This window comes from Dermacentor silvarum, chromosome 4 (assembly GCF_013339745.2).
Source record: "Dermacentor silvarum isolate Dsil-2018 chromosome 4, BIME_Dsil_1.4, whole genome shotgun sequence".
NCBI lineage: Eukaryota > Metazoa > Arthropoda > Arachnida > Ixodida > Ixodidae > Dermacentor > Dermacentor silvarum.
Genome location: NC_051157.2, coordinates 171,042,160 through 171,065,710, shown reverse-complemented (window position 1 = coordinate 171,065,710; position 23,551 = coordinate 171,042,160). Strand labels below are relative to the sequence as shown.

General features: G+C 49.4%; 1 protein-coding gene across 1 annotated transcript; it reads right to left on the bottom strand.

The window, feature by feature from the left end:
* Positions 1-171: 171 nt before the first annotated feature.
* On the bottom strand, positions 172-23,010 carry LOC125945062 (uncharacterized). The gene is made up of 3 exons (XM_049666623.1): positions 22,595-23,010; positions 12,616-12,747; positions 172-381 (listed from the first exon to the last, which is right to left on the bottom strand). Exons 1-3 carry the CDS (start codon positions 22,643-22,645, stop codon positions 172-174), a joined length of 393 nt encoding a protein of 130 aa, XP_049522580.1. The 5' UTR covers positions 22,646-23,010.
* Between the last annotated feature and the right edge of the window lie 541 nt (positions 23,011-23,551).

Sequence of the window (23,551 nt, the reverse complement as noted above, 5' to 3'; positions counted from 1 at the left end):
GAGAGGCCCAACGACGAAAAGTGTATTTTTTTACGCATAGTGATTTAAGCGAACAGCTTCGCCAAGAGCTGTTCGCTGAGAAACACATGACGCACAACCAGAGCTGCTATATTTCACCGCATTGCTCACGCAATCAGTGTGCGTCAGAGAGCAGGGCCATAAGTGGCGCTTTTAGGGCACCGCTGTCTTTCTGCATATATTCTCGTCAAAAATCATACTCTGCCTCCTGAAAGACTCCACTACCCTCTTCACCGCCTTCAAGCGGCTGTTGCGGTTGTATCTGTTCAGGGAAGCACACTTGTTCTCGTAGTCGTCGTAGTCGACGTCGTAGACGGCGATGCCAAACGTCACGTCGGAGTCCAAGGCTTTTGCTTTGCACAGCTGCACACGAAGAAGAAACGTGACGCAAGGAATCTGCGTAGCTGCTTATTAAACGCAAAATGAAATTATTTGGCTTTACGTGCAAAACCCAGTCATCTGATTATGCGGCACGCCGTAGTAGGGGATTTCAGAATTATTTTCACCACTGAGATTTCTATAACACGGCCGCCTTAATCGAAGTGCATTAGCGGTTTTTGCATTTCGTCCCCATCGAAATGCAGCCGACATCGCACCCAGTACATCGAGCTCAGCTCAGCAGTGCAACGCCAAAGCCCATGGGTTGCTGCCGTGGGGGTACTTTAACGGACGCCATAATATATATATATATACCCTAAGGAGCCAACAAACAAAGACACAAAGGACAAAATAGGGTGAATTACTTGTACTTACTAAATGAATTAGGGAAATTATAAATTAATGGAAATGAAAATGAATGAGAACAGCTTGCCGCAGGTGGGGAATGATCCCACGTCTTCGCATTACGCATGCGATGTTCTCACCTATTGACCGACCGCGGCGCCCTTTTTCTTTCAACTTTATGGGGTATTTATGCTTTCCTACTGGAACTAACCCATGGGAGTGTGAGCCAGTGGCACCAGCCAGAAACCATGGCGGCGGATGTGGAACATCCTTTCTGCCGCAGGCGGCACGAGTGCGTGAACAGTTTTGGGTGATGGAAACTGGTCAATAAACCCACATTTGCTACCTGAAGGTATCAATGTTGCCGGATTCGAGATCCTATTTATGGAATGAGTGCTTATGATATGATTATTATAAATCGGCCTACTCGGTTCCCTTCTCGTTCATTTTCTTTTGTCTACTTGCTGGGATTTTACGCGCCAAAACTAGTTCTGATTATGAAGCACGCAGTAGTGGAGGGCTCAGGAATAATTTGACTACCTGGGGTTCTTTACCACGCACTACAACGCAAGAACACGGGTTGTTTTGCAATTCGTCTTCATCCAAAGTCGGCCGCCGCGGCCAAGCTTTGATCCCGCGACCTCTTGCGCAGCAGCGCAACACCTTTGCCACTGAACCTAGTATGAAAGAGAACGGACCCGCCGCGCTATATATATATATATTGCAAAGGGGTTTATTCGAGTCGTAGAGCGGCAGCGACCAACGCAGCACCAGCAGGTAGGGCGTAGCCACAGAGCGAACTGGGTACGAGCCTCACGATGGCAACGGGGCTGTTCAGAGTGCCGATCTTCTTCCTCACAATCACCCTCCGGTATGGACGAGTAGCCATCCTGGCGACCTAGGGAGAGTTCAGCGGATCGTAGTATGGCTTGAGCCGGTCAATGTGTAAAGTCTCTCGCCCGCGACGACGGAGATCGGAAGATGGCGACACGGGTTCAACGACGTAATTAACGGGTGATGTTTGCGCAACCACGCGGTAGGGCACGTGGTACTTGGGAAGGAGCTTCGACGAAAGGCCAGGGGCAGCGACAGGCGGGACCCAAAGCCACACGAGGGAGTCGATGGCGAAAGGGTGAGGAGGTGGTTTGAGGTCATGCCGCTGTTTTGGCGACACTGTTGAGCAGACGTCAACGAACGGGCAAGTTGTCGACATTTCTCGGCGTGCTGAGCGACCGTAGCAACAGGTGAGCAGTCGGCAGGGTCGGGCCGGTACGGGAAAACCGTATCTATGGTGCTGGAGGGCTGGCGGCCGTTAAGCAGAAAGAATGGTGAGAACCCGGTAGTGGCTTGGGAGGCAGTGTTATATGCGTATGTAACAAAGGGAAGTACAAGATCCCAGTTGGAGTGGTCTGACGCCACATACATTGATAGCATGTCACCAAGCGCTCTGTTGAATTCTTCTGTTAAGCCATTCGTCTGCGGGTGATAAGCGGTACTTGTGCGGTGAATAATTTGGAATTGTGATAGGAGTGACTGCAGCACGTCCGAGAGGAATACGCGACCCCAATCGCTCAGCAAATCACGAGGTGCGCCATGGCGGAGAAACATAGTTGTGTAGTATGAACGAGGCGACGTCTTTTGCTGATGCGGCAGGCAAGGCAGTGGTTTCAGCATACGGAAGAGATGGAAGAGGCTTGTATAAATCAATGTCGACACGGTCAAATGGGCGAGCTGGGCAGGGAAGTGGCTGGAGAGGAGCAGTTCAGAGACGCGTGACACATTTGCGAAGCTGGCAGGCAATGCAGGAGCGTACGCATTTGCGGATGAAGGTGTACATACCGCGCCAATAGTAGCATTGGCGATGCCGTGTGTAGGTCTTCGACACTCCGCCGTGACCACACTGGGGCTCGGAGTGAAAAGTGGAGCATAAATCGTTTCGAAGGTGGCGGGGCACGACATGTTCGGCCGTCAATGTGGTAGTTGCGAAGGTATAAAAGTCCGTCGCGGATGGCGAAATGCTGGGCCTGTCGGCGTAACGCTCGAGTTACTGAAGCCGCCGGAGGGTTGGACAAAAGATCGAATATCATGACGATCCGTGGGTCTTTGCGTTGCTCCGAGGCCATATTCATGACGTCAAGGATTGAGATATCATGACTGTCGGTAGAAGTACTGGCGTCTGAAGTAACTAGGAAGCGCGAGAGGGCATCGGCGTCAGAGTGATTGCGTCCAGAGCGATAGAGGACACGGATATCATATTCCTGGAGGCGGAGGGCCCACCGAGCGAGGCGACCCGACGGGTCTTTGAGGTTAGATAACCAGCAAACAGCGTTATGATCCGTCACCACGTCAAATGGTGAACCGTAGAGATATGGGCAAAATTGTTGAAGTGCCCATACGATGGCCAGGCCCTCTTTTACTGTTACTGAGTAATTGGCCTCAGGTTTTGTAAGGGCACGACTGGCATAAGCGACCACGTATTCGGCATTAGTAGTTCTTACGTTGTGCGAGCACGGCACCAGGGCCTACACCACTGGCGTCAGTGTGGAGTTCTGTAGGTAAGCTTGGGTCAAAATGGCGCAAGATTGGTGGAGACCTAAGTAGTCGGCGAAGAGTCGTAAACGCATCCTCAGAGGCTTCCGACCAATTTGAATGTTCATTGTCGCCTTGGAGATGTTGGTTGAGGGGTGCGATCACAGTAGCGGAATTGCGAACGAATCGTCGAAAATAGGAGCATAGTCCAATGAAGCTGCGTAGTGCCTTCAAGTTAGTGGGCTTCGGGAATTCGGATACGGCACGAAGTTTAGCAGGGTCTGGAAGAATGCCTTCTTTGGAGACAACGTGGCCTAATATAGTCAGTTTTCGAGCGGCAAATAGGCACTTTTTTTCAAGTTAGGCAGGAGACTAGCATTCCGGAGACAGGTCAAAACTTGATGTAAACGGCGAAGATGGGTCGGAAAATCTTGGGAAAAGATGACAACGTCCTCGAGGTAGCACAGACAAGTATGCCACTTCAGGCCGCGCAGGATGCCGTCCATCATGCGTTCAAATGTGGTGGGTGCGTTGCAGAGACCAAAGGGCATGACAGTGACTTCGCAAAAGCCATCTGGTGTTACAAACGCGGTTTTTGGACAGTCAGCGTCAGCTATGGGCACCTGCCAGTAGCCAGAGCGGAAATCTAAGGAGGAAAAAAAGTTGCAGTGGCTTAGCTCGGCTATGCCAGGATATACGTAGCGTTAGCAAAGGTTCAGCTGATTATTCTTAGCTTTCCTGGTTGTCTAGATTGTCAAGGATTAGCTTGATTGTCATGCTTACTGCTGCTCCAATGACACACACGCGGTATACGTATTATGTGGCACATGTATATAGCCTTCTTTTGTTCATCCCTACTACGCTCAACCGCTAATTGCCAGGCAACTACTTCGGGATCCGATGAGTCAAGCTTCTCCGTTCTTCTGCGCTGTTGAGCAGCATTTGCGCTCTCCTTCTCCATGGCTATACCACACTGGCAAACGCCAGTCAGAAGCGCAGCGGTTCCAGCGCAGTGTCAGACGGCGACTGCACAGCGAGCGCGCGCCGGCGCCAGTGCGTCTACCACGGCTACGACGTCACTCCTCTGGAATGCGCAGACCGGCGGCGGTGAGTCGCGCGCGGCGGCGGCGGAGTGCGCGAGAGGTGCCGGCTCCGGTGGCTCCGGTGCGCAAGCCGTGTGACATCACTGATCCTTGTGCATGCGCAGCACGGCTCTTGATGTGCCGCGCGAAACGGGCTTGGCTAGGCCAGTGTAGCTAACGCTACAAAACTCTGCTCCTTGTAAACAGTCAAGTGCGTCGTCCATACGCGGCAACGGGTATACAGCCGTTCAAGTAATCTTGGTAGCAGAGCGGCAGCGACAAACGCAGCACCAGCAGGTAGGGCGTAGCCAGAGAGCGAACTGAGTACGAGGCACACGAATGCAACAGGGCTGTTCAGAGTGCCGATGTTCTTCCTCAGTATATATATATATATATATATATATATATATATATATATATATATATATATATATATACGCAACAAGGTGTAATTGAACGTTATTTCCACATATATACCGCTTACAATTTTTCGCGCCAATCACTCTACACACGTCTCATACATTTTAGCGCTAATAGGCGCACGTATGACGCTACATAACTTTGGCCAGCGGGCAAAGCAGATGAGGTAAAAGAAAGAGGTCACGCTCGATCTGCCCAATGCCACGAGTACTATCGCGAGATTTCCTACTTGCATTTTTTATTGCGATAGCATTTATATGGACACTTGAACCGAATTTCTGCCGTCGTCGTCGCCGTGAGGTTCCGTATAGATTCCAAGGGCGATAAATTCGTCGCCGCGCGCCGTATGCGCGAGCGAAAGCGCGCGGGGGACGCGCGCTATCATGGAGAGCGAACGCTCGGCGGAAAGCAAACGTGATCGTCGCGCAAAAGACCGTGGGGGTATGGGAGGGAGGGAGGGAGGGAGGGAGGCGGGTTGGCGCTGTGCTCCGGCACCAAAGGCGTATCTTGCCACTCAATCTCCCACGCGAAAGCAACAAAGCGGGAAGAGGGGGGGGAGGGGGGCAGCTTCTTCTCTGCCAACAACTTCTTTGCGCTTTGCCCGGGGATGCCGGTCGTCCGCACCGTCTCTTATCTCCACACGGCTCTGACCTTTCTATGCGCTGTGCATTCGCCGCTCAGTTTCTGTTGAAGCGATAGACCGCGCCAACCTGCGCTTGCTGCCAGCGTTTTGACAGTCATTGGCTGCGGTCATTCAGTGTGATTTATTCATGTTTGCTTGTGCGCGCTGACACCACAATTGTTAATTCAGTTAGTAAGCCAATGTGTCCAAGTTTATGCAGCCTGATAAAACTACTATCCCTACCCCGAATAGCTCTCTACTAATTTGCTATCGCAATCGATGCTTCGCCTTTCGGGGGAAACTGCTTTTGCGTTCAATGAAGGTCCAAACATTCTAAATTCGACAAAAAATGTGGTTGATCCCTCTTATATAGGAATCGGTATAGAACACGAAAGTGAAACGTGTCTTCACAGAAGTAGTGTAATGTTTATTGCACATTGATATATAATGTCTATTGGTGTTTTGTGGCTAAAGCGCCCTTAGGCGTTGATGCACCCACGCTGACGCCTGGTGGCACGTCTCCTCCATCACGACTACCAACGTCGATGACCATGAGCAACCGTCGTGCATATGGAAGCTGCACTACGCTGCACACGCTAGCACAACGCGAAAGACGAAGCACGTAACTGACACACTAATACAACGCGCAAGACAAAGCACGTAACTGAATCGTCACCGAGTCAAATCAGCGCGTACAGCGCGTCGTAATTGCAGCCTCCGCGATCAACTTCAAAAACATTTCAGAGCTAATTGCGGAGGCCACGCTCCGCTGTGCTGAGTACGGTGAACGCCACCTAGGTTGCGTTGGTAGTGCTTCTTGATGCCAGCGTCCCTTCGAATGCTGGCATCGAGGCGTCGTAGTGCTGAGACCACCGAAGCGTTCACTGTCGGTGCGCGTTAGTGTCATAATGCAGTACTTCTCTGTTCTGCTCGTAGGCGGCGGCACCGCCCCGAGCAAGAGCGCGGGTACACGGAGGAGTGTTAGATATATAAGGCGCGTCTGTGTAGCTCTCTGCAAATGCGTTTGTGGCGCAATGGGTTAAACGCTCGGCGATCTATCGTCGCGGACCGAGAGGTCGTGGGTTCGATTTCCAAATTTTGCATGTTTGTGGAACTTTTTCTTCTGGTTTCTTTCTTTGTATTATGTTCGTGTACATTGTAAGCTGACGTATTTCCGTGACGGAAATACGTCAGTGAAGTCTTGGTGGACCCCGGCATAAAACACTTTCGTGTTAAAAATAAAGTATTGTGAAGCGTGAGAATGCCCTAAAAATTTACTATACCACTACTTTCTACTCACCATTTAGGTTTCGGCACCTATGCGATAAATACAATGAAAAATGTACAATCATTTCATTCGGCCGGCACCGACATATAGGACAGAGACGTAGAGCTTAAAGGGACATTAAAGAGAAACCAGAAGTTGAGCTGAAATGGTAGATTATCCTTTCACGATCACAGTCATACCATTCTTTCTGCAAACAGAGGTTTTATAAGCGAGAAAAAAGCAAAAAAAAACTGAAGGATAGGTGCTGATGCCCCTTCGTATTTCGCGCACTACACGTTCGTGAGTCACAGATCACAAACGCAGCCCGGTCGCGATTGGTCGAGAGCGATTTATCGCTGTTAACAAAACACAACATGAAATACACCTTAAACCTACATAAACCGCATTTGCCAACTTTTTAAACCGTTTCAAGCGAGGAAGTACAAGTTTAGCGCAAAATTAAATAAATAAGAAAAAATAGCATGGCGCTACATCCGGTCAAGATAGTTCGTAGTTTCGTTTTTGCTCCACGCATCATCGCGCGCGCCTGTTCTGCTCTACTAGCTCTACAGTGTTGCAGTGTTTGGTTGCGTGTTGCGTAGCTCGAAAAACGTTGACTTCGCGGAAAACAGCCAGAAAATGCCTCGCGTGTGTAGTGTTGAGGGCTGTATAAACGGGCCCAAGGGCGCTTGCTCAGGGACAGCGGCAGTGTTGACCCGATTGTGTCCTTTCATGTGGTGCCACGCAATGAGCCCCAGCGTTCGCAATGGCTCAGTGCTCTGCCGATTATAAAACGGCAAAAGATCCAGAGAAACCGATGGTGTGCTCTCTGCATTTCTCGCCCTCGGATTATGTAGATAATCCTGCCCTCGGAAAGTATCTTGGTGTTCCCCAGAGGTCAGTCCTTTCTCGAGCAGCTCTTCCTTCAATGCGCCTTTCATCAAACCCCCTACCGGTGTCCCTGCAGCAGCAAACTGGCGGCTTGGTGAGTGGTGAATGTCATCAAATAAAGCCACGAAAAAACCATACCGAGTACGCCCGCAACCATACCGAGTCGCCTGGCGGTCCGGACGCCTCGCACCGTCGACGTAAACGAGGCTCTGCTTTCCGCCGGTGCGGCCGGTGGCTGACCACCATCGCATGCGGAAACACCTAGCGCTCGAGCACGGAGGATAATTTCGCGCTCCGTTTCACTGAATATCGCTGAAATGCAGTCCTGCTTCCCTGGCGAGCTCTTCGTTGCAAGGTTCAGCGGCAGCAACGGTATCCATCGCGGCGAACGCAAACGCAGCGGCCATGCAGCCATGATGCAGCCAGCGCCTCGGCCGTTTACGCAAGCGGTGACGTATCATGGCGCCCTCTGATTCGCTGAGACCAATGAAATCTGTGACGACACTATTTCAGCGGCAAATCTGGAGTGAAAGAAATTGAGGAAGAGATATTTGGTCTTTGTTTACGAATTTCTCCGTTAATAACTCATATTTTTGCACCCAACAAAAACTGCATGCATTCCTGAAGGTCCCTCTTTTATTCCAGCTGAACTTCCTGTTTCTCTTTAGTGTCCCTTTAACAAAGAAAGTTAAGAAGGTAAAGGTCACGCATCGCGCGATGCAACAAAAAATGTTACGCGTAATGTTAAGAGACAAGAAGGCAGCGATTTATATTAGAGAGCAAACGGGCGTAGCCGGTATACTGGTTGACATTAAAAGGAAAACTTGAGCCGGGCAGGCCATGTCATGCGTAGGGAAAATAACAGGTGGACCATAAGAGTTACATGATCGATGCGAAGACAAGGGAAGCGATGTCGAGGACGACAGGGGAATTAGCTGGTGTGATGAAATGAGGTAACTTGAAGGCATAAGACAGGGTCGGTGGGCGCAATACAGGTGTAACTGGAGAGATCGCTAGGAAAAGCCTCCGTCTTAAGGTGGACTGAAATAGTTTGATGATGATGATGAACCACGACGTCATCATGCACACGCTGTCTCCGTTTGCAGCCAAAAGAAACCCGCTAAATTGCTCATTTATTCGAAGTGCAGTATTGTGATGTCTAGATAAATATTGCTACACAACCTGAGGTAATTTCGTAATGCGCAGCGATGTCACGCTCAAGTAGATGGCGTCTGGTCCAGCGTTTCAAAACCTACTCTAGCATCAACTTTATTATATTGACACGTATACATGCTTATCTTTCACCAGTGGCCGCTTTCCACCGGCTAACAAATGTTATACGTTATCATTCGGCGCAGGACGCGCCTGCATTGGAAGCTTCTCGAACGTTATCGATACTTATATCCGTCGTCTGTGGTCACCTGACGCTCATGTAATCTGACTGTATGAGCGTCGCAAATTGTCTAGAACTTTCTGGAAGGCACGCGGGTACCAGGGATTAATCTGGAACCTTCGAAAACTCACGTATAAAAGCCGACGCGTTTCGCCGCTGATCCGATTTTCGATGATCGCCGACGGTGTTCGCCGCTTTCGTTGTGCTTCGAGTGTAGCCTGCTTTTGTGGTTCACCCAATAAACAATCAGTTTCGTCATACACAGTTTTACGACTGTTTACTTCAGCGTCAATACTACGTGACATCTAGTGGAGGTTCTTTTGTGTTCATGCACCGAACGCCCCCGCAAAACCGCGACCCAAGCCCGAAATCGGAGGACGAGACCAACGTCGCCAAGGACCAGCGAGCTAGCCGTAGACAGCAAGGTCTTTTGCCAGAACACGGACTTCTTCCCGAGAAGACCACAGCGATCAAGGCCAAGTCGACGACCCCAATGGCAGCCCCAGCGTCCTCCATCCTGCTGCAAGAACCTCGGGAGCCGCCGGCGTTCCGTGGATCACCGGCTGAAGGTCCTGAAACTTGACTGGAGACATACGAAATGACCGCGACGTTCAACAAATGGAGCGACGAAGACAAGCTGCGCCATGACTATTTTTCGTTGGATGACGCTGCTCGAACCTGGTTTGAGAACAGAGAGACACCCCTGGTGACGTGGGACCTAATTCGTGAGAACTTTGTGAGGTCCTTCACGAGTGTCGTGCGCAAGGAAAAGGCCGAAGTTCTCCTAGAAGACCGAGTGCAACTTCCCAACGAGAACGTCACGATTTTCACGGAAGAGATGATTCGCCTGTTCAATCACGCCGACCCCAACATGCCAGAAGAGAAAAAAGTTCGCTTCTTGATGAGGAGTGTCAAGCAAGAGCTCTTCGCCGGATTGATACGCAACCCGCCCAAGACCGTTGCTGAATTTGTTTCCCAGGCCACAACCATTGAGAAGACGCTCGACATACGGACAAGGCAATATAACTGCCGAACCTTATTCCCGAACAACATTGACGGTGAAGCACTTGACCGCGACGACCAGCACGAGACCATCAGAGCAGTCGTTCGCGAGAAACTGCAGAAGCCCTTTCCCAGATCGCAGCCTCAAGTGGCATCTATCGCCGATGTCGTCAAAGAAGAAGTTCAGCGCTCACTAGGAGATCCCGATGTGCAGCCGCAATCGCCGCAACCCCAGCCGGAAGCGCTGACCTACGCCGCCATCGCCCGTCGTCAAGGCCCCCCTCCGCGCTCGCGTCAGGGCCCCATAACGCCGCAGTTCCGACTTCCACCACCGTCGCCGCCAGCACGCCCGTCCGTCGTCCAGCGCAGCTACCCGAGAAAGACGGACATTTGGCGCGCCCCCGACCACCGCCTGCTCTGCTATCACTGCGGGGAAACCGGCCATGTCTACTGCAGATGCCCATACCGCGAGATGGGCCTACGAGGGTTCGCCGTTAACGCGCCACGTCCCCAGCTTGGCGAGCGACCACGTGACATCACTGACTACCTCGCCGGACCCCAGTGGCAACCACGACGACCCTCACGCTCGCCGTCACCAGGCCGCTACATCTCGCCGCATCGCCGGCTGTATGCCGGCCAAACCCGGGGCCGATCTCCCAGCCCTCACCCGGGAAACTAAAGGCAGCAAATGATGGAGGTACGGTTGCTGTACGACGCAATGCCGAAGATCCTCCGCCGCCGACGAACAAGATTCGCAAATCATCACGACGAGATATTACCACGCCGCCTGGCAAGAGCCTTGACGACAACACTTCGCCGCCGCAAGAAGACCTGCCGACGCGACGTAGCAGCAGCAGAGCAAGCCGACGCAGCCGTTATCAGACGTTACGACTTAACCGTAACGCCAGACGACGGTCTACCTATCTAGACGTGCTATTCGATAGTCATAACGTCACCGCTCTCGTCGACACTGGAGCCGACTATTCCGTCTGCAGTGGCGCGTTCGCCGCAAAGTAGAAGAAGGTTATAGGGAAACAGCCCGCCCCCCCCCCCCCCCCAAAAAAAAAAAAAACCCTGACTAGACAGGGAGGGAGACACACACCAGCGCTGACTGACGACTGCATTCTTTATTCAGAAAGAAACACATATATACTAAGAGAAAGAGAAAAAGGAAAAAAGGAAAAAAGAAAACAAGGGTAGATCACTGCGCATGGGCAAAAAAATAGACACCGATTAGATCTTGTCTTAGATCTTGTCGTGTTTTTTTTTTTGCGCTGTTTCCCTATCGAGTATGTACCGACTAGCCCAAGCCTCTACGGTCTTGAAGAAGGTGAAAACGGCCTGGCAAGGACCCGATATCCGGAGCGGGGCCACCTAATTACGCCGGCTGGAATCTGCCCAGCACCACTCACGGTAAACAACCGCACATACCCAGCGAGCTTCGTAATCCTGCAGCACTTCTCCAGGGATGTCTTCCTAGCCATGGACTTTCTAAACCAACACGGTGCAATCATCGATTTAAGGTCCAAGTCGATAACGCTTTCAACGCACAACGCGATACCACCGGATACAAACATCAGTTACCATCCCTTGAATGTGCTAGAAGAACAAGTCACCATTCCGCCTCGCTCCAGCATAATTATTTCCGTCGGTACCGAAGTGCTTGCAGACATGGAGGGTATCATCGAAGGCGATCATCACTTACTGCTCGACAGCGAAATTTGCGTCGCTAGAGGCATAGCCGAGCTACGTGAAGGGAAAGCAAGAGTGATGCTCACGAACTTCAGCCACGAATACAAGCACATTAACAAAGGAACCACGGTCGCCTACATCGACGAAATAGTACAAGCCAGCAATGCGTTCGCCTTCACGGATTCTAGTGCACCTGCAACGCCGACTGCACTACCTGAACCAACTTTCGACGTCAATCAGAACCTTCCCAGGCCTAAGAAAGAACAGCTAAAAACTCTGCTCCTGTAATATAAGAATTGCTTCTCGTCGTCGTCAAAAGTTCGACAAACCCCTGTCGCCAAGCACCGCATCATAACCGACGAATATGTCCGCCCACTCCGTCAGAGCCTGTACCGAGTTTCGGTGCGCGAACGCGAAGCCATAAGGCAACACGTCGACGAAATGCTACGCGACGACCCAGCCGTCCAAGAGTCCGTGGGCATCCCCCGTGGTGTTAGTGAAGAAGGATGGAACCCTACGTTTCGCAAACTTCATATTGCAGCCATTATTTGTATACGTTAGAGAAGCGTGTGGTAGCTGCTACTACCTATAAATTATATGTCCGTGCTCCTTTAGCCAATTGGTCATGCCAAAAACATGGCGTCCATGACGGGATTCCGGCTCCACAATCAATTCTGCCGCATGTAGTTTTCAAAAGCAGAGTTTTCGAAATCACACTGTTTTGTTCATGTGACAACCGTCATTGGGGCGTGTATTTGTCGCCCCGGACTGCTAAGGTCTGCTCGAGACACTGCGTACGCAACGTTCATTGGATCAAAGCACCTCCTCGGGTAGTCTGGGAATGCCAGCGGCGGATATTTGAAGAGGCCCACTAGCAACTGATGCAATAATGAATAAATGTTTATAGTGGTTGCCACCTGTGTGAAGCGCTGCAGGCGAGTAAAATGTTTCTAGAGAGGAAAAACTTGTTGCTCACCTTGGCAGCAAATGCCTTCTCGTCGTCGTAGACGAAGGTGCGCCTGATGCTGTCGATATAGGTAATTATGGCGTAGTGCGTTTCCGAATAATTTAACCGAGCCCCGTAACCAGAGCCACCACCGGGGCACACCTGAGAAAAAAAGAAACGGCGACAGCAAATCTTCAGGATCGTATACCTCCGGGTCGGTCGATGCATAACCACGTGACGGGAAAACACCGCTATGACAAGTCGGTGACAGAGCGGGAGTGACAGCTGCAGTTGTTCACCCTCACCCTCACCACTTTGCACCCTCACCACGTAAACACGAATGATATTGCAGGGGAAAGGTTACCTTCGAATGTCCTATATAAATATAAAGCAACAGAGGCATTGTGGTGGGATTGATGACTGTTGTTGTTGGGGGCATTATGAGTCTCAAACGGACGTAAAAGTTCTGTAAAGTACAGTCGGCAATGATCTGCTCTTCACAGAACATATTCTTTTTTTATTTTACCCGCCAACCTTTTAACAAAAACTGTTGGAAATTGGAACATTAAAAAGGAAGATTTTAAGTACCGAGCTCGGTAAAGTGCCGTTATATTAGACATCTAAACCAGAGAAATGCGATGTATTGTAAACAGCTTTCAAATGCACTGCTAATTTGCGGCTTGAAAATTTCACATTACTTAAACTTGTATATAAAATTTACGCGCTTTAAGTGTTCTAACAGATGCAGTTTACGAAACTGTGTCATGTGTTTTCATATGCAGAGCTATGGATTTGTAAACTTAGTGCTTATATTTCTCTTAGGCATCTTTCGTAAAACATTTCCGGTCCTAAGTCATAGTTCGGCTTCCCACAGTCAATAGAATGCCACTTTCTCTTTGAAAGCAGCAAACTTCATTCAAATTGATCCTGCGATTGTCTATTGAAAGAAGGCATTTGTCTTAGAGGGAAATGTCAGGTATCCCGCAGCTAGAGCTTCCTTTTAGGCAATATACAAAGAAGGGCCACCTCGCTGTCTTGCTGCCGCCGTTGCATGTTTACGACAGGTATTTAGCTCCAGGCACGAATGACGCAACCATTACTCATCGAGCCTACAAAGAAAGCTTTAGGCGAAATTCGTACCATTTGGGAATTTATCTTGTACACAACAACAACCTTCATCTATCTTGCTGTCATTTTACTTTCGTCACCGTTGCACTATTGGTACTTTCAGGCCACAAGCAGCATGAACGTTTCATCGTCACTTCAAGTTCCTGATAAAAAGCTAGCAAATGTCGAGTTTTAAGTAAAGGAATTACGAACAAGATTGGTGACTGTTTTGGGGGGGCATTATGAGTCTCAAAGGGAGGTAAAAATTGCGTAAAAAACAGTCGGCAATGATGACAAAACTGTGCATTTCAATATACAACGTGTAAGGCGCCTCACGGCACCTAAATGCTTTCAGACCCTTTGAAGGTTTGTATTTGGTAACCGCTTGCCAAAAGCCCTTTGAAACCATGGTCGCTTATAGTGGTGGTTAGAGTAGGGAGCAGGCTGCCCCTAGTTGAAGGTTTATATTTGGGAGACCCAAGCGTTTACCATTACACGACCTTAAATTAGTCGAAAATGCCCGTCGTGCCCGCTAAGCGAACCGTAGCGTTTAAAGCATAGCTTTCTTTGCCTACTGTACATGTTTTATTGGGCTCTAATCTTCTCTACGGAGAAAGTGAGAGGGATTATAAAAAGAGGCCCTATACCTTCTCTGTGGAGGGAGTGAGAGGATTTACGGGGAGAAAAAGGGCCTACATCTTCTCTAAAGAGAGAGTGAGCGAAGTTATGAATAGAAAGAGGCCCTATATATTCTCTAGGGAGAGAGCTGGTGGGATTATGGAGAGGAAGAGGCCCTATATCGTCTCCTAATATAGCGTGAGAGGGCTTATGGAGAAACCGAGGCCCTATATCTTATCTAGAGAGAGAGAGCTAGTGGGATTTTGGACAGAGGCCCTACATAATCTCTAGAGAGAGTGTGACAGGGAGTATGGAGGGAAAGATGCCCTATATCTTGTCTAGGGAGACAGTGCGAGGAACTATAAAGAGAAAGAGGCCCTCTATTTTGCCTAGCGAGAGAGTGAGAAAGATTACGGAGAGAAAGAGATCCTATATCTTCTCTATATAGGGAGTCAGAGGGATCATGGATTCCCTTATGCCCTAACCCTTCTTGAGAAAGAGAGAGATTTATTGGGATTATGGAGAGAAAGAGGCACTACATAGTCTCTAGGGAGAGAATGAGAGGGATTATGGAGGGAAAGATGCTCGATATCCTGTCTAGAGCGAGAGTGAGAGGGACGATAGGGAAAAGGAGACACTATATCTTCTCTAAAGAGAGAGCGAGAGCGAATATGGAAAAAAACTTCTCTATAACTTGTCAAGAGAGAGTTAGTGCGGTTATGTAGAGAAAGAGGCCCTACATATTGTAACGGATACGCAAGGAAGGTACAAAAAAAGAAGAGAAGACGAAGAGAACGAAGAGCTTCAGAGGCCGGACTGCGCTGCGATCACGCTACGATCATCGCCCATCTCCTGTAAATAAAATCATTTCATCACAACTCTTCGTAACAGTTATGGCGGAGGTGCTGGGTAATCGACACCCGAAGACGGAGGCTGAACCACAAGTTCTTCGACGGAGCCGTCGCCTTGCGGGAATCCCACCGAATCCACCGGATTTTAATGGCCTACAAAGCGGACGCATAACGGCGTATGCCAACTGCTGCGCCGACCAGTTCCGTTCAAAAACTGAGAGATGCGCGTCCCTTCGCCGGAAGACCGGACGCATACGTTGAGGAATGGCTCATCCATTATCACCGGGTGAGTGCCGCCAACAAGTGGAACAGCGCTTCTCAGCTTTCGAACGTCGTGTTCTTTCTAACGGATGCTGCGTTGGTGTGGTTCGACAATCACGAGGAAACGTTAAAGACATGGGGCAGATTTTTTCGGAATTCAAAGAGAGATTCGGCGACTCCGCGTCAAAAAAGAAAAGGGCAGAACAGACGCTACTGCAATGCGCGCAAGTGCCAGGTGAAACCTGCACCACTTACACTGAGGCAGTAATAAAATTGTGCAGGAAGGTGGATTCTGGAATGTCTGATGAAGACAAAGTCGGACACATCCTAAAAGGAATTGCCGAGGATGTTTACAGTTTCCTCATCGCAAAAGGGCACCCTGGCTTCCGTCGCCGACATCATTCGGCTATGTCGCACTTTCGAGCAACTGAAGACGTCAGTCGACAGTCGCAAGCGTAGATAGCAACCAGCCCTTCGATCTTGCATCGACGATCCCACAAATAGTTCGGGAAGAGCGGAGATTGCACGTGCAAGTGACACACCCGCACCCTCATAGCTTCCGTCTATCACCAGATTTCGAACCAAACGTGGCATCCTTCTCCCCGTATCCTGCGGCAAGGGACATTCAGGATTATAAGCTAGCGGCCCGACAGCAGCCACGTCTCTACGACAGAGGCCCCACTTATGACCCTCGGCCTCGACGAGAACAGCCGCGTTTTTACCCGCGAGGCCCTGTGACTTCTGTCAGGCCGCGACAAGAACAGCAACGATCCTACTACAGCGACAAGATTAATTATGACCAATATAACGAATTTCAACGAGCAGCAGAGAGACGTTATCCACATGACGACGAACTTTCTCGCCGCCCGCAGCAGCCTACCATTCGCTTCTAAGAAGATGCTGTGAGCCGCGACCTCCCGTACGCTACAACTGCGGTTCCACAGGCCTTATAGCTCAGTATTGTCGCCAAGGCCGTCAATCACCGAGAACACCACCGATGTTCTCGCCCCCCGGAACCCGTAATTCATATGACTTGCGGACGACGGGTTTGCTTCCAATGAACAGCTTCTCACACGCGACCAGACGCAGCGATTCTCCATCATCTGAGCGGAGTTTGACGCCAGACAAATGACCGTTCCCATCGCTCTCCGTCCCCTCGGCGGCGTTCTTCGTCAACACCGCCGCGAAACTCGCATCCTCTGCCAATGGAGGTGAGGTCGCCGGACGGTCTTTGCAAGAAATTCCTTTGCCTGTTGTGATGCTCAAAAACAAAGTGAATGTGTTGATTGACGGAATACCGACCATGGCGTTAGTTGATACTGGGGATACTGTGTCTGTGATGAGCCTCGCTTTCAAAAACCGTCAAGGCCACAAAGTTGTTTTCTTGGAACGACGGTATTACCTGTCGTGGAGTAGGCGGCGAGTAGCTTCATCCCCTTGGTGTTTGTGCTGTGAGTGTTTTGTTGGCTGGGAAAGTGTCGGAATTCCTTGTTCTTTCTCGTTGTTGGCATGATGTTATTCTTGGTATTGATTTTCTTTAACAATGCGGTGCTTCAATGGGCTGTGGTTGTGGCAGAATATCGTTGAACAAGTTATTTATATCAGCACATTATGAACAAAGCTGGCGTGGCGAAGGCCGGGACACTGACACAATCAGCCTTCTTGATGAAGTGATTGCACCATCGTGGTGCCTGACGCCCGTTCGTGTTTCTACAACTACTGCTGACGCTGATAGTGTTAACCTTGTAGGTAGGCCTCTCCACATAATCTGTACTAAAAAAGATGTACTTTACCCTGCTCTGTAGTGTGCATGACGAAAGTAGTAGCCACATTCTGGGCGCTGAACTGTTCTGCCACGCCGGTTGTCCGTCCTCGCGGTATGAAAATCGCATTCTTCGATGAAGTCGCATGTAGCTCAATAGCGGCACTAACTGCGGACGTCTCTGCAGCTTGCTCTTCTTGCGATAATCGCCATTCTGAGGTGATAATGCTTGGCACGATCAGCAAGGCTCTCTGTACATCGGAACGGCAAGCACTGGTACAGGTCCTTGCCAGGCATGAATGAGGCTGCATTCGACTTCTCGCATTGAGATGCACCCCTTCATTTACCATCGTCCCGCGCTCGTCACAGAATAAATACCGGCTCAGCACACCCCATCCGCCAGAAGCCCTACCGAGTGTCATCCTCCGAGCGCAAAGTTATTGCAGAGCAAGTCAAGGAGATGATGAATAAATGTGTCATTCAAGAGTAGTCTATTCCATGGGCAGCCCCAGTAATGCTGGTCCGAAAAAAAAAGATGGCTCCTGGAGATTCTGCATGGATTACTGATGTCTAAACGCAGTGACGAAAAAAGATGTCTATCCGCTACCGTGGATCGATGGCGTCATTGATTGCTCCCACACTGCTTCTTCTCAACACTTGATTTACGATCGCGGTATTGGCAAATACCTATGGACCTTACCTACAAGGAAAACACCGCTTTCATGACTCCAGATGGTCTATGAGAATTTGTTGTTATACCTTTTGGCCTTTGCAATGCTCCTGCCACCTTCTAAAAATTCATGCTCACAGTACTACGTGGTCTAAAGTGGGAGATATGCATGTGTTACCCCGATGATGTTGTAATCTTTGACCGCACGTTTAAAGAACATAACGAACGCCTCCGCCTTGTTCTCGACTGCATCGAAAAAGCTGGGCTGGTTCTAAACCAAAAAAATATCGGTTTGGCGGACGTCAAACACTGGTCCTGGGACACCTAGTCGACAAGGATGGCGTGAGACCCGATCCTCGTAAGATAGAAGTGATGAGCTCCTTCAAACCACCGCAGTCACCACCAGAACTTCGCTCATTCATCGGCCTATGTTTGTATTTTCGTACTTTTGTTCCCCTGTTTGCCGACATCGTTTACCCGTTGACAAGTATTTTGCGACATGATGCGGCCTTCAAATGAACACCGAAGTGTGACGCATCATTCAAAAATGAAGTTTATACTAACGTTAGCAGCCCTCTTGCATCACTTCGATCCATCTAGCCCGATGGAAGTTAACACCGATGCTAGTGGAATCGGGATAGGAGCGGTGCTTGTACAACGTCACAGTGGCGCTGAACATGTTATCATATAGGCCAGCCGTTGCCTGAGCAAATCTGAACGCAATTAAATAAAATAAAATTACGTGGTTTTACGTGCCAAAACCACTATCTGGTTATCAGGCACGCGGTAGTGGGGGACTCCGGAAATTTGGACCACCTGGGGTTCTTTAACGTGCACCTAAATCTAAGTACACGGGTGTTTTCGCATTTAGCCCCCATCGAAATGCGGCCGCCGTGGCCGGGATTCGATCCCGCGACGTCGTTCTCAGCAGCCCAACACCACTGAACGCAATTACAAGGTTACAGAACAGGAATGCTTGGGAGCTGTTCTCGCCATAGAGAAGTTTCGGTGTTATCTTTACGGTAGACCATTCAAAATTATCACCGACCATTATTCTTTATGGTGGCTGGTCGGTTTGCATGATCCTTCTGGTCGCCTCGCACGTTAGGCGCTGCGCCTCCAGGAATACGACTTTGTGGTAACGTACAAGAGTGGCCGTCATCACGCTGACGCAGACTGCCTCTCTCGAATTCCTCTTGCGACTACCGATTGCGATGCTGAGAATTTTGACATCTCGCTGCTGTTACTTGTACGTTCCCTGAGGCGGCAAATTTTCAGCAAGAACAACGGAATGATCTTACCCTCGATCAGCTTTTTGTCGCCGCCGGTACTTCTCAAGGCAGCGGTTGCTTTACTGTCCGTGATGAGTTGCTCTACAAAACTAAATACTCCGGGCATGGAGCGCGTTTTCTGCTTGTTGTCCCTGAGAGTGTCCACTCCGACGTTCTACGCGCCACGTATGATGATGGGACATCCGGGCACTTCGGCTTCGTACGAACGTTACGCTGCACGCAGGAACGCTTTTACTGGCCCAAGATGTACGAAACAACCAAGCGCTATGTCGCTAGTTGTGAAATGTGCCAACGTCACAAGCGACCGACCACCGTAGCCCCGGTTCCTCTTCGGCCATTGACACCGCCCAGTATGCCGTTCGAGCAAGAAGGCATTGACCCTTTGGGTCCATTCCCGTTATCCAACAACAAGAATCTTTGGATAATTGTCTGCGTAGACCATCTTATACAGTATGCAGAAACTGTAGCCAAACCCTCTTCCACCACTGCTTGCATGGCGGTCTTCCTGCGGCGTTCCGTGGCACTTCGTCATGGCCCTCCACGTGTCATGATCAGCGACCGTGGTCGTCAGTTCACTGCTGATGACATTCAAGAGTTACTTCGCTTGTGCACTTCACAGTTCCGTCATTCCACACCGTATTATCTACAGACCAATGGCATCGTTGAAATGACAAACAGAACGCTCACCAACGTGCTTGCCATGTAAAGTCTGTTTCACACTTAGGGGAAAACTCGGAGCACCTTGCAAGGCGCTCCGAGTTTTCCCCTAACTGTGAAACAGACTGTACGTCTCCTCCAATCATAAGAACTGGGACGACGTGCTGCCCTTCATCACTTACGCATACAACACGGCGAAACCCGAAGCCACGAATTATGGATCATTTTATCTCCTGAATGCAAGGTTACCGCGAAGCCCCCTGGACACTTTCTTACCGTTCGTTCTGCACAATGACGACTCTGTATAGAAGACTTTGTGTCTCGCTGAAGAAGCCCGTCGAATAGCTCGTATTCGTACTCTGGCCTTGCAAAGTCGTTCGAAAGAGCGATATGACGACCGTCACGTACAAGTATCGTTAGAAAAAGGTGACTTGGTCCTTCTTTGGAAACCGCAACGCAAACGTGGATTGTGCCAAAAGCGCTTGTCACAATATTCAGGCCCATTTGAAGTTCTGGACCACCTGAACGAACCCACTTACGTAATAGCTCGCCTCCTGTGTAATGGTAGGCGATCAAGCAGAACTCAGCTGACTTACATTGCTCGCCTGAAGCCTTTCTACCCTGCTTGTCCATCCTCACTCACCCCACGGGCTTCATCTGCTTGCGGGGAAATGTAACGGATACGCAAGTCAGGTACAAAAAAAAGAAGAGAAGACGAAGAGAACGAAGAGCTTGGGAAATAAAACTATTTCTTCACAACTATTCCTAACAATAGTATCTAGGGAGAGAGTGAGAGGGATTATAGAGAGAAAGATTCCCTATATCTTGCCTGGGGCTAGAGTGAGAGGGATTATGGACAGAGAGGCCCTATGTCTTCTATAGGGAGAGACTGAGACAGAGATTAAGGAGAGAAAGAGGTCCTGATATCTAGTATAGGCAGAGAATGAGAGGGCTTATGGACACACCGAGGCCCTATATCTTATCTAGAGAAAGAGTTAGTGGGATTATGGAGAGAAAGAGGCACTACATGTTGACTAGAGAGAGAGAGTGGTAGCGATTATAGAACGAAAGTCGCCCTATACTTCTCTACGGAGAAAGTGAGAGGGACTAGGTAGAGAGAGAAGCCCTATAGCGTCTGGAAATAGAGAGCGAGAGTAATTACGGGGAGGCAAACACCCGATGAATTTCTCTAAAAAGGTAGCGAGAGGGATATCTTGTCTAGGGAGAAAGTGAGAGGACTTATGGAGAGACCAAGGCCCTATATCTTCTCTATAGAGAGAGTCAGAGGAATTACTGGGAGGAAAAAGGCCCCATATCTTCTCTAAAAAAAGAGTGAGAGGGATTTTGAACAGAAGAGGCCCTTTATATTCTCTAGGGAGAGAGTGGTCGGTTATGGAGAGATAGATGCCCTATACCTTCTCTAAACAGAGAGTGAGAGGTAATACGGGGACAAAGAGGCCCTATATCTTCTCTAGAGAGAGAGTTAGTGGAATTATGGAGAGAAAGCGGCCCTACTTAATCTCAAGGGAGAGAGTGAGAGGGATTATGGAGGGAAAGATGCCCTATGTCGTCTCAAAATAGAATGAGAGGGATTATGGATAGACATAGGCCATATGTGAGAGGGATTATCGGGAGCAAGAGACCCTATAAGTTCTCTAAACAGAGAGTGAGAGGGATTATTAATAGAAAGGGGCCCTATACATTCTCTAGAGAGAGAGTGAGAGTGGGATTACAGAGAGAAAGATGCCCTATAGCTTGTCAAGGCAGAGATTGAGAGGGATTATGGAGAGATAGAGGCACTATACTTTCTCTAGAGAGAGAGAGGGATTATGGAGAAAAAGAGGTCCTATATCATGTCTAGGGAGAGAGTGAGAGGGATTATTGAAAGAGAGGCCCTATATCTGCAGGAGGGGAGAAGGGCAGTTGCCTTCCAAGCCGCCACTCGCGCCGTCAGATACAACAAAAGAATAAATGAACCCGATTATATAGCCACAAATATGACCGCCGCACACGTGCTGATGACTAGTTATGTTTTCCACAGAATAATGCAGTGAAACAACACACGTTATGTAATTATTACTGCGGCAGCAAGTGTACGCCTTCAGCTCATCGTTCCTTTAATAAAGAGGATCGTTATGCGCTCCGCCCTTGCTGCCAATATGGCCTTCGAGATGTGGGGTTTTAGGTGGGCGTGCTGTAGCCTCGAAGGCCATGCTATAGCTCTGGCTCTTGTTACGCTATGAGTAGCAGGAGGAGGATAACAACAGACGAACACGACGATACTCACAATGAGACGGCACGCGACACAAGCCTGCAGCATGTGAATGACCTCGCACGCGATCCCATCCTAATTTACAACTCCCCAACGCCCCGAAATGAGTCTGCCCAATGCTATATATTGCAGGTCAAGGCCCCATCGCCAAAAACTTCAGGAGGAGTCGGAGCACCTCCCTCAAAATACAGGTATCCCCTCAGATACCCAACCCCACACCCTTGCAGTGGGTGGCCGCGCTGACTAGCTCGGACCCTCGTGACCAGCAACAACTGGTGAGGCGGGCCAGGAAGACAGCAAGAGCCGCAAGAGCCCTGGACGATGGGTGCCTCCAGAACAAGCAGGAAGGCACCGGCTTGTTTGTGTTGCCTTTTTTTCGTAAATGTTTTTCCTCCTCCACCTGAATGTCCAGTGTCCTCGCGGGAACACAATGTCGTTCACAATGGAGTGTGAAGCGCTTCCTAGACGTCCGAGCGCTTCAACCAAAGATTTGGAACCCTGTACTATACGCTTGCTTACCTCAGTGTAGCTGCCGAACGACACTACGTCTGGGTCAAATGAACAGGGCATAAAGAAGTCGACAATATCAGGGAATATAGGCTCTGTCCAACGCCCCTTCAAGGTCACCGAAACGATTCCTCTCGTGCTCGTGCCCAAAGCGTACAGCAGGCGAAGGCTGAACACGGCAGTCCCCTGAAAAGTAGATAAATTGTTACGAACGTATTTTTATAAAGTTATATTAATATTCCACATGTCTCCACGCATATGTTGGAATAATTTGATCCTGCAGCTCACAAATTCGGAATATGTTATAAAGCCTCCGGTTTAAAACAGGACGACAGCTCAAGCAAAGCTGTAAACGGTTTCTACTTGAGAACCAGAACCTGTAGCTGAATTGTTCTGTTCTGTTTTGTTCTGTAACATTGTTCCCATAAAACCGCACATTGTTCAATGGTGTCAATATGTTTTCTTGCTGCTGCTAAAGCTCGGCCTGCGTACTTCATATTTTGTTGCACCGGGAACTAGCCTCCTTCCGTTATCAATCCAGATACTTCTGAATTTGTTTTTTATGCGTATGGAAATAAAGAGTTTTGACTGATTGATTGTTTGATTCATTGAATTAGGTGTTCTGACGCATTTTTTTGTTCTAGTACTGCGTATGCGCACATGATAAAACTAGTATAGGCGGCGCTGCAACAGCAACATTTCGAGTGAAATTGAATGCAAGTGGTCCACCAGAATAGATAAGGCAACTGAAATCAGCCGAAAATTCTCTATCGAAAGCGTATATTTGAGAAAAATATAGCTGGCTTGGAATGTTGAATTGAATTAATATATTTCGCTACACGTTTTACAAACACACAAAAAAGAAACACAATGTCGCTTCGCATTAGCAATCTGAACACATCAGTGATCCCGGCCACGGCGGCCGCATTTCGATGGGGGCGAAATGCGAAAACACCCGTGTACTTAGAT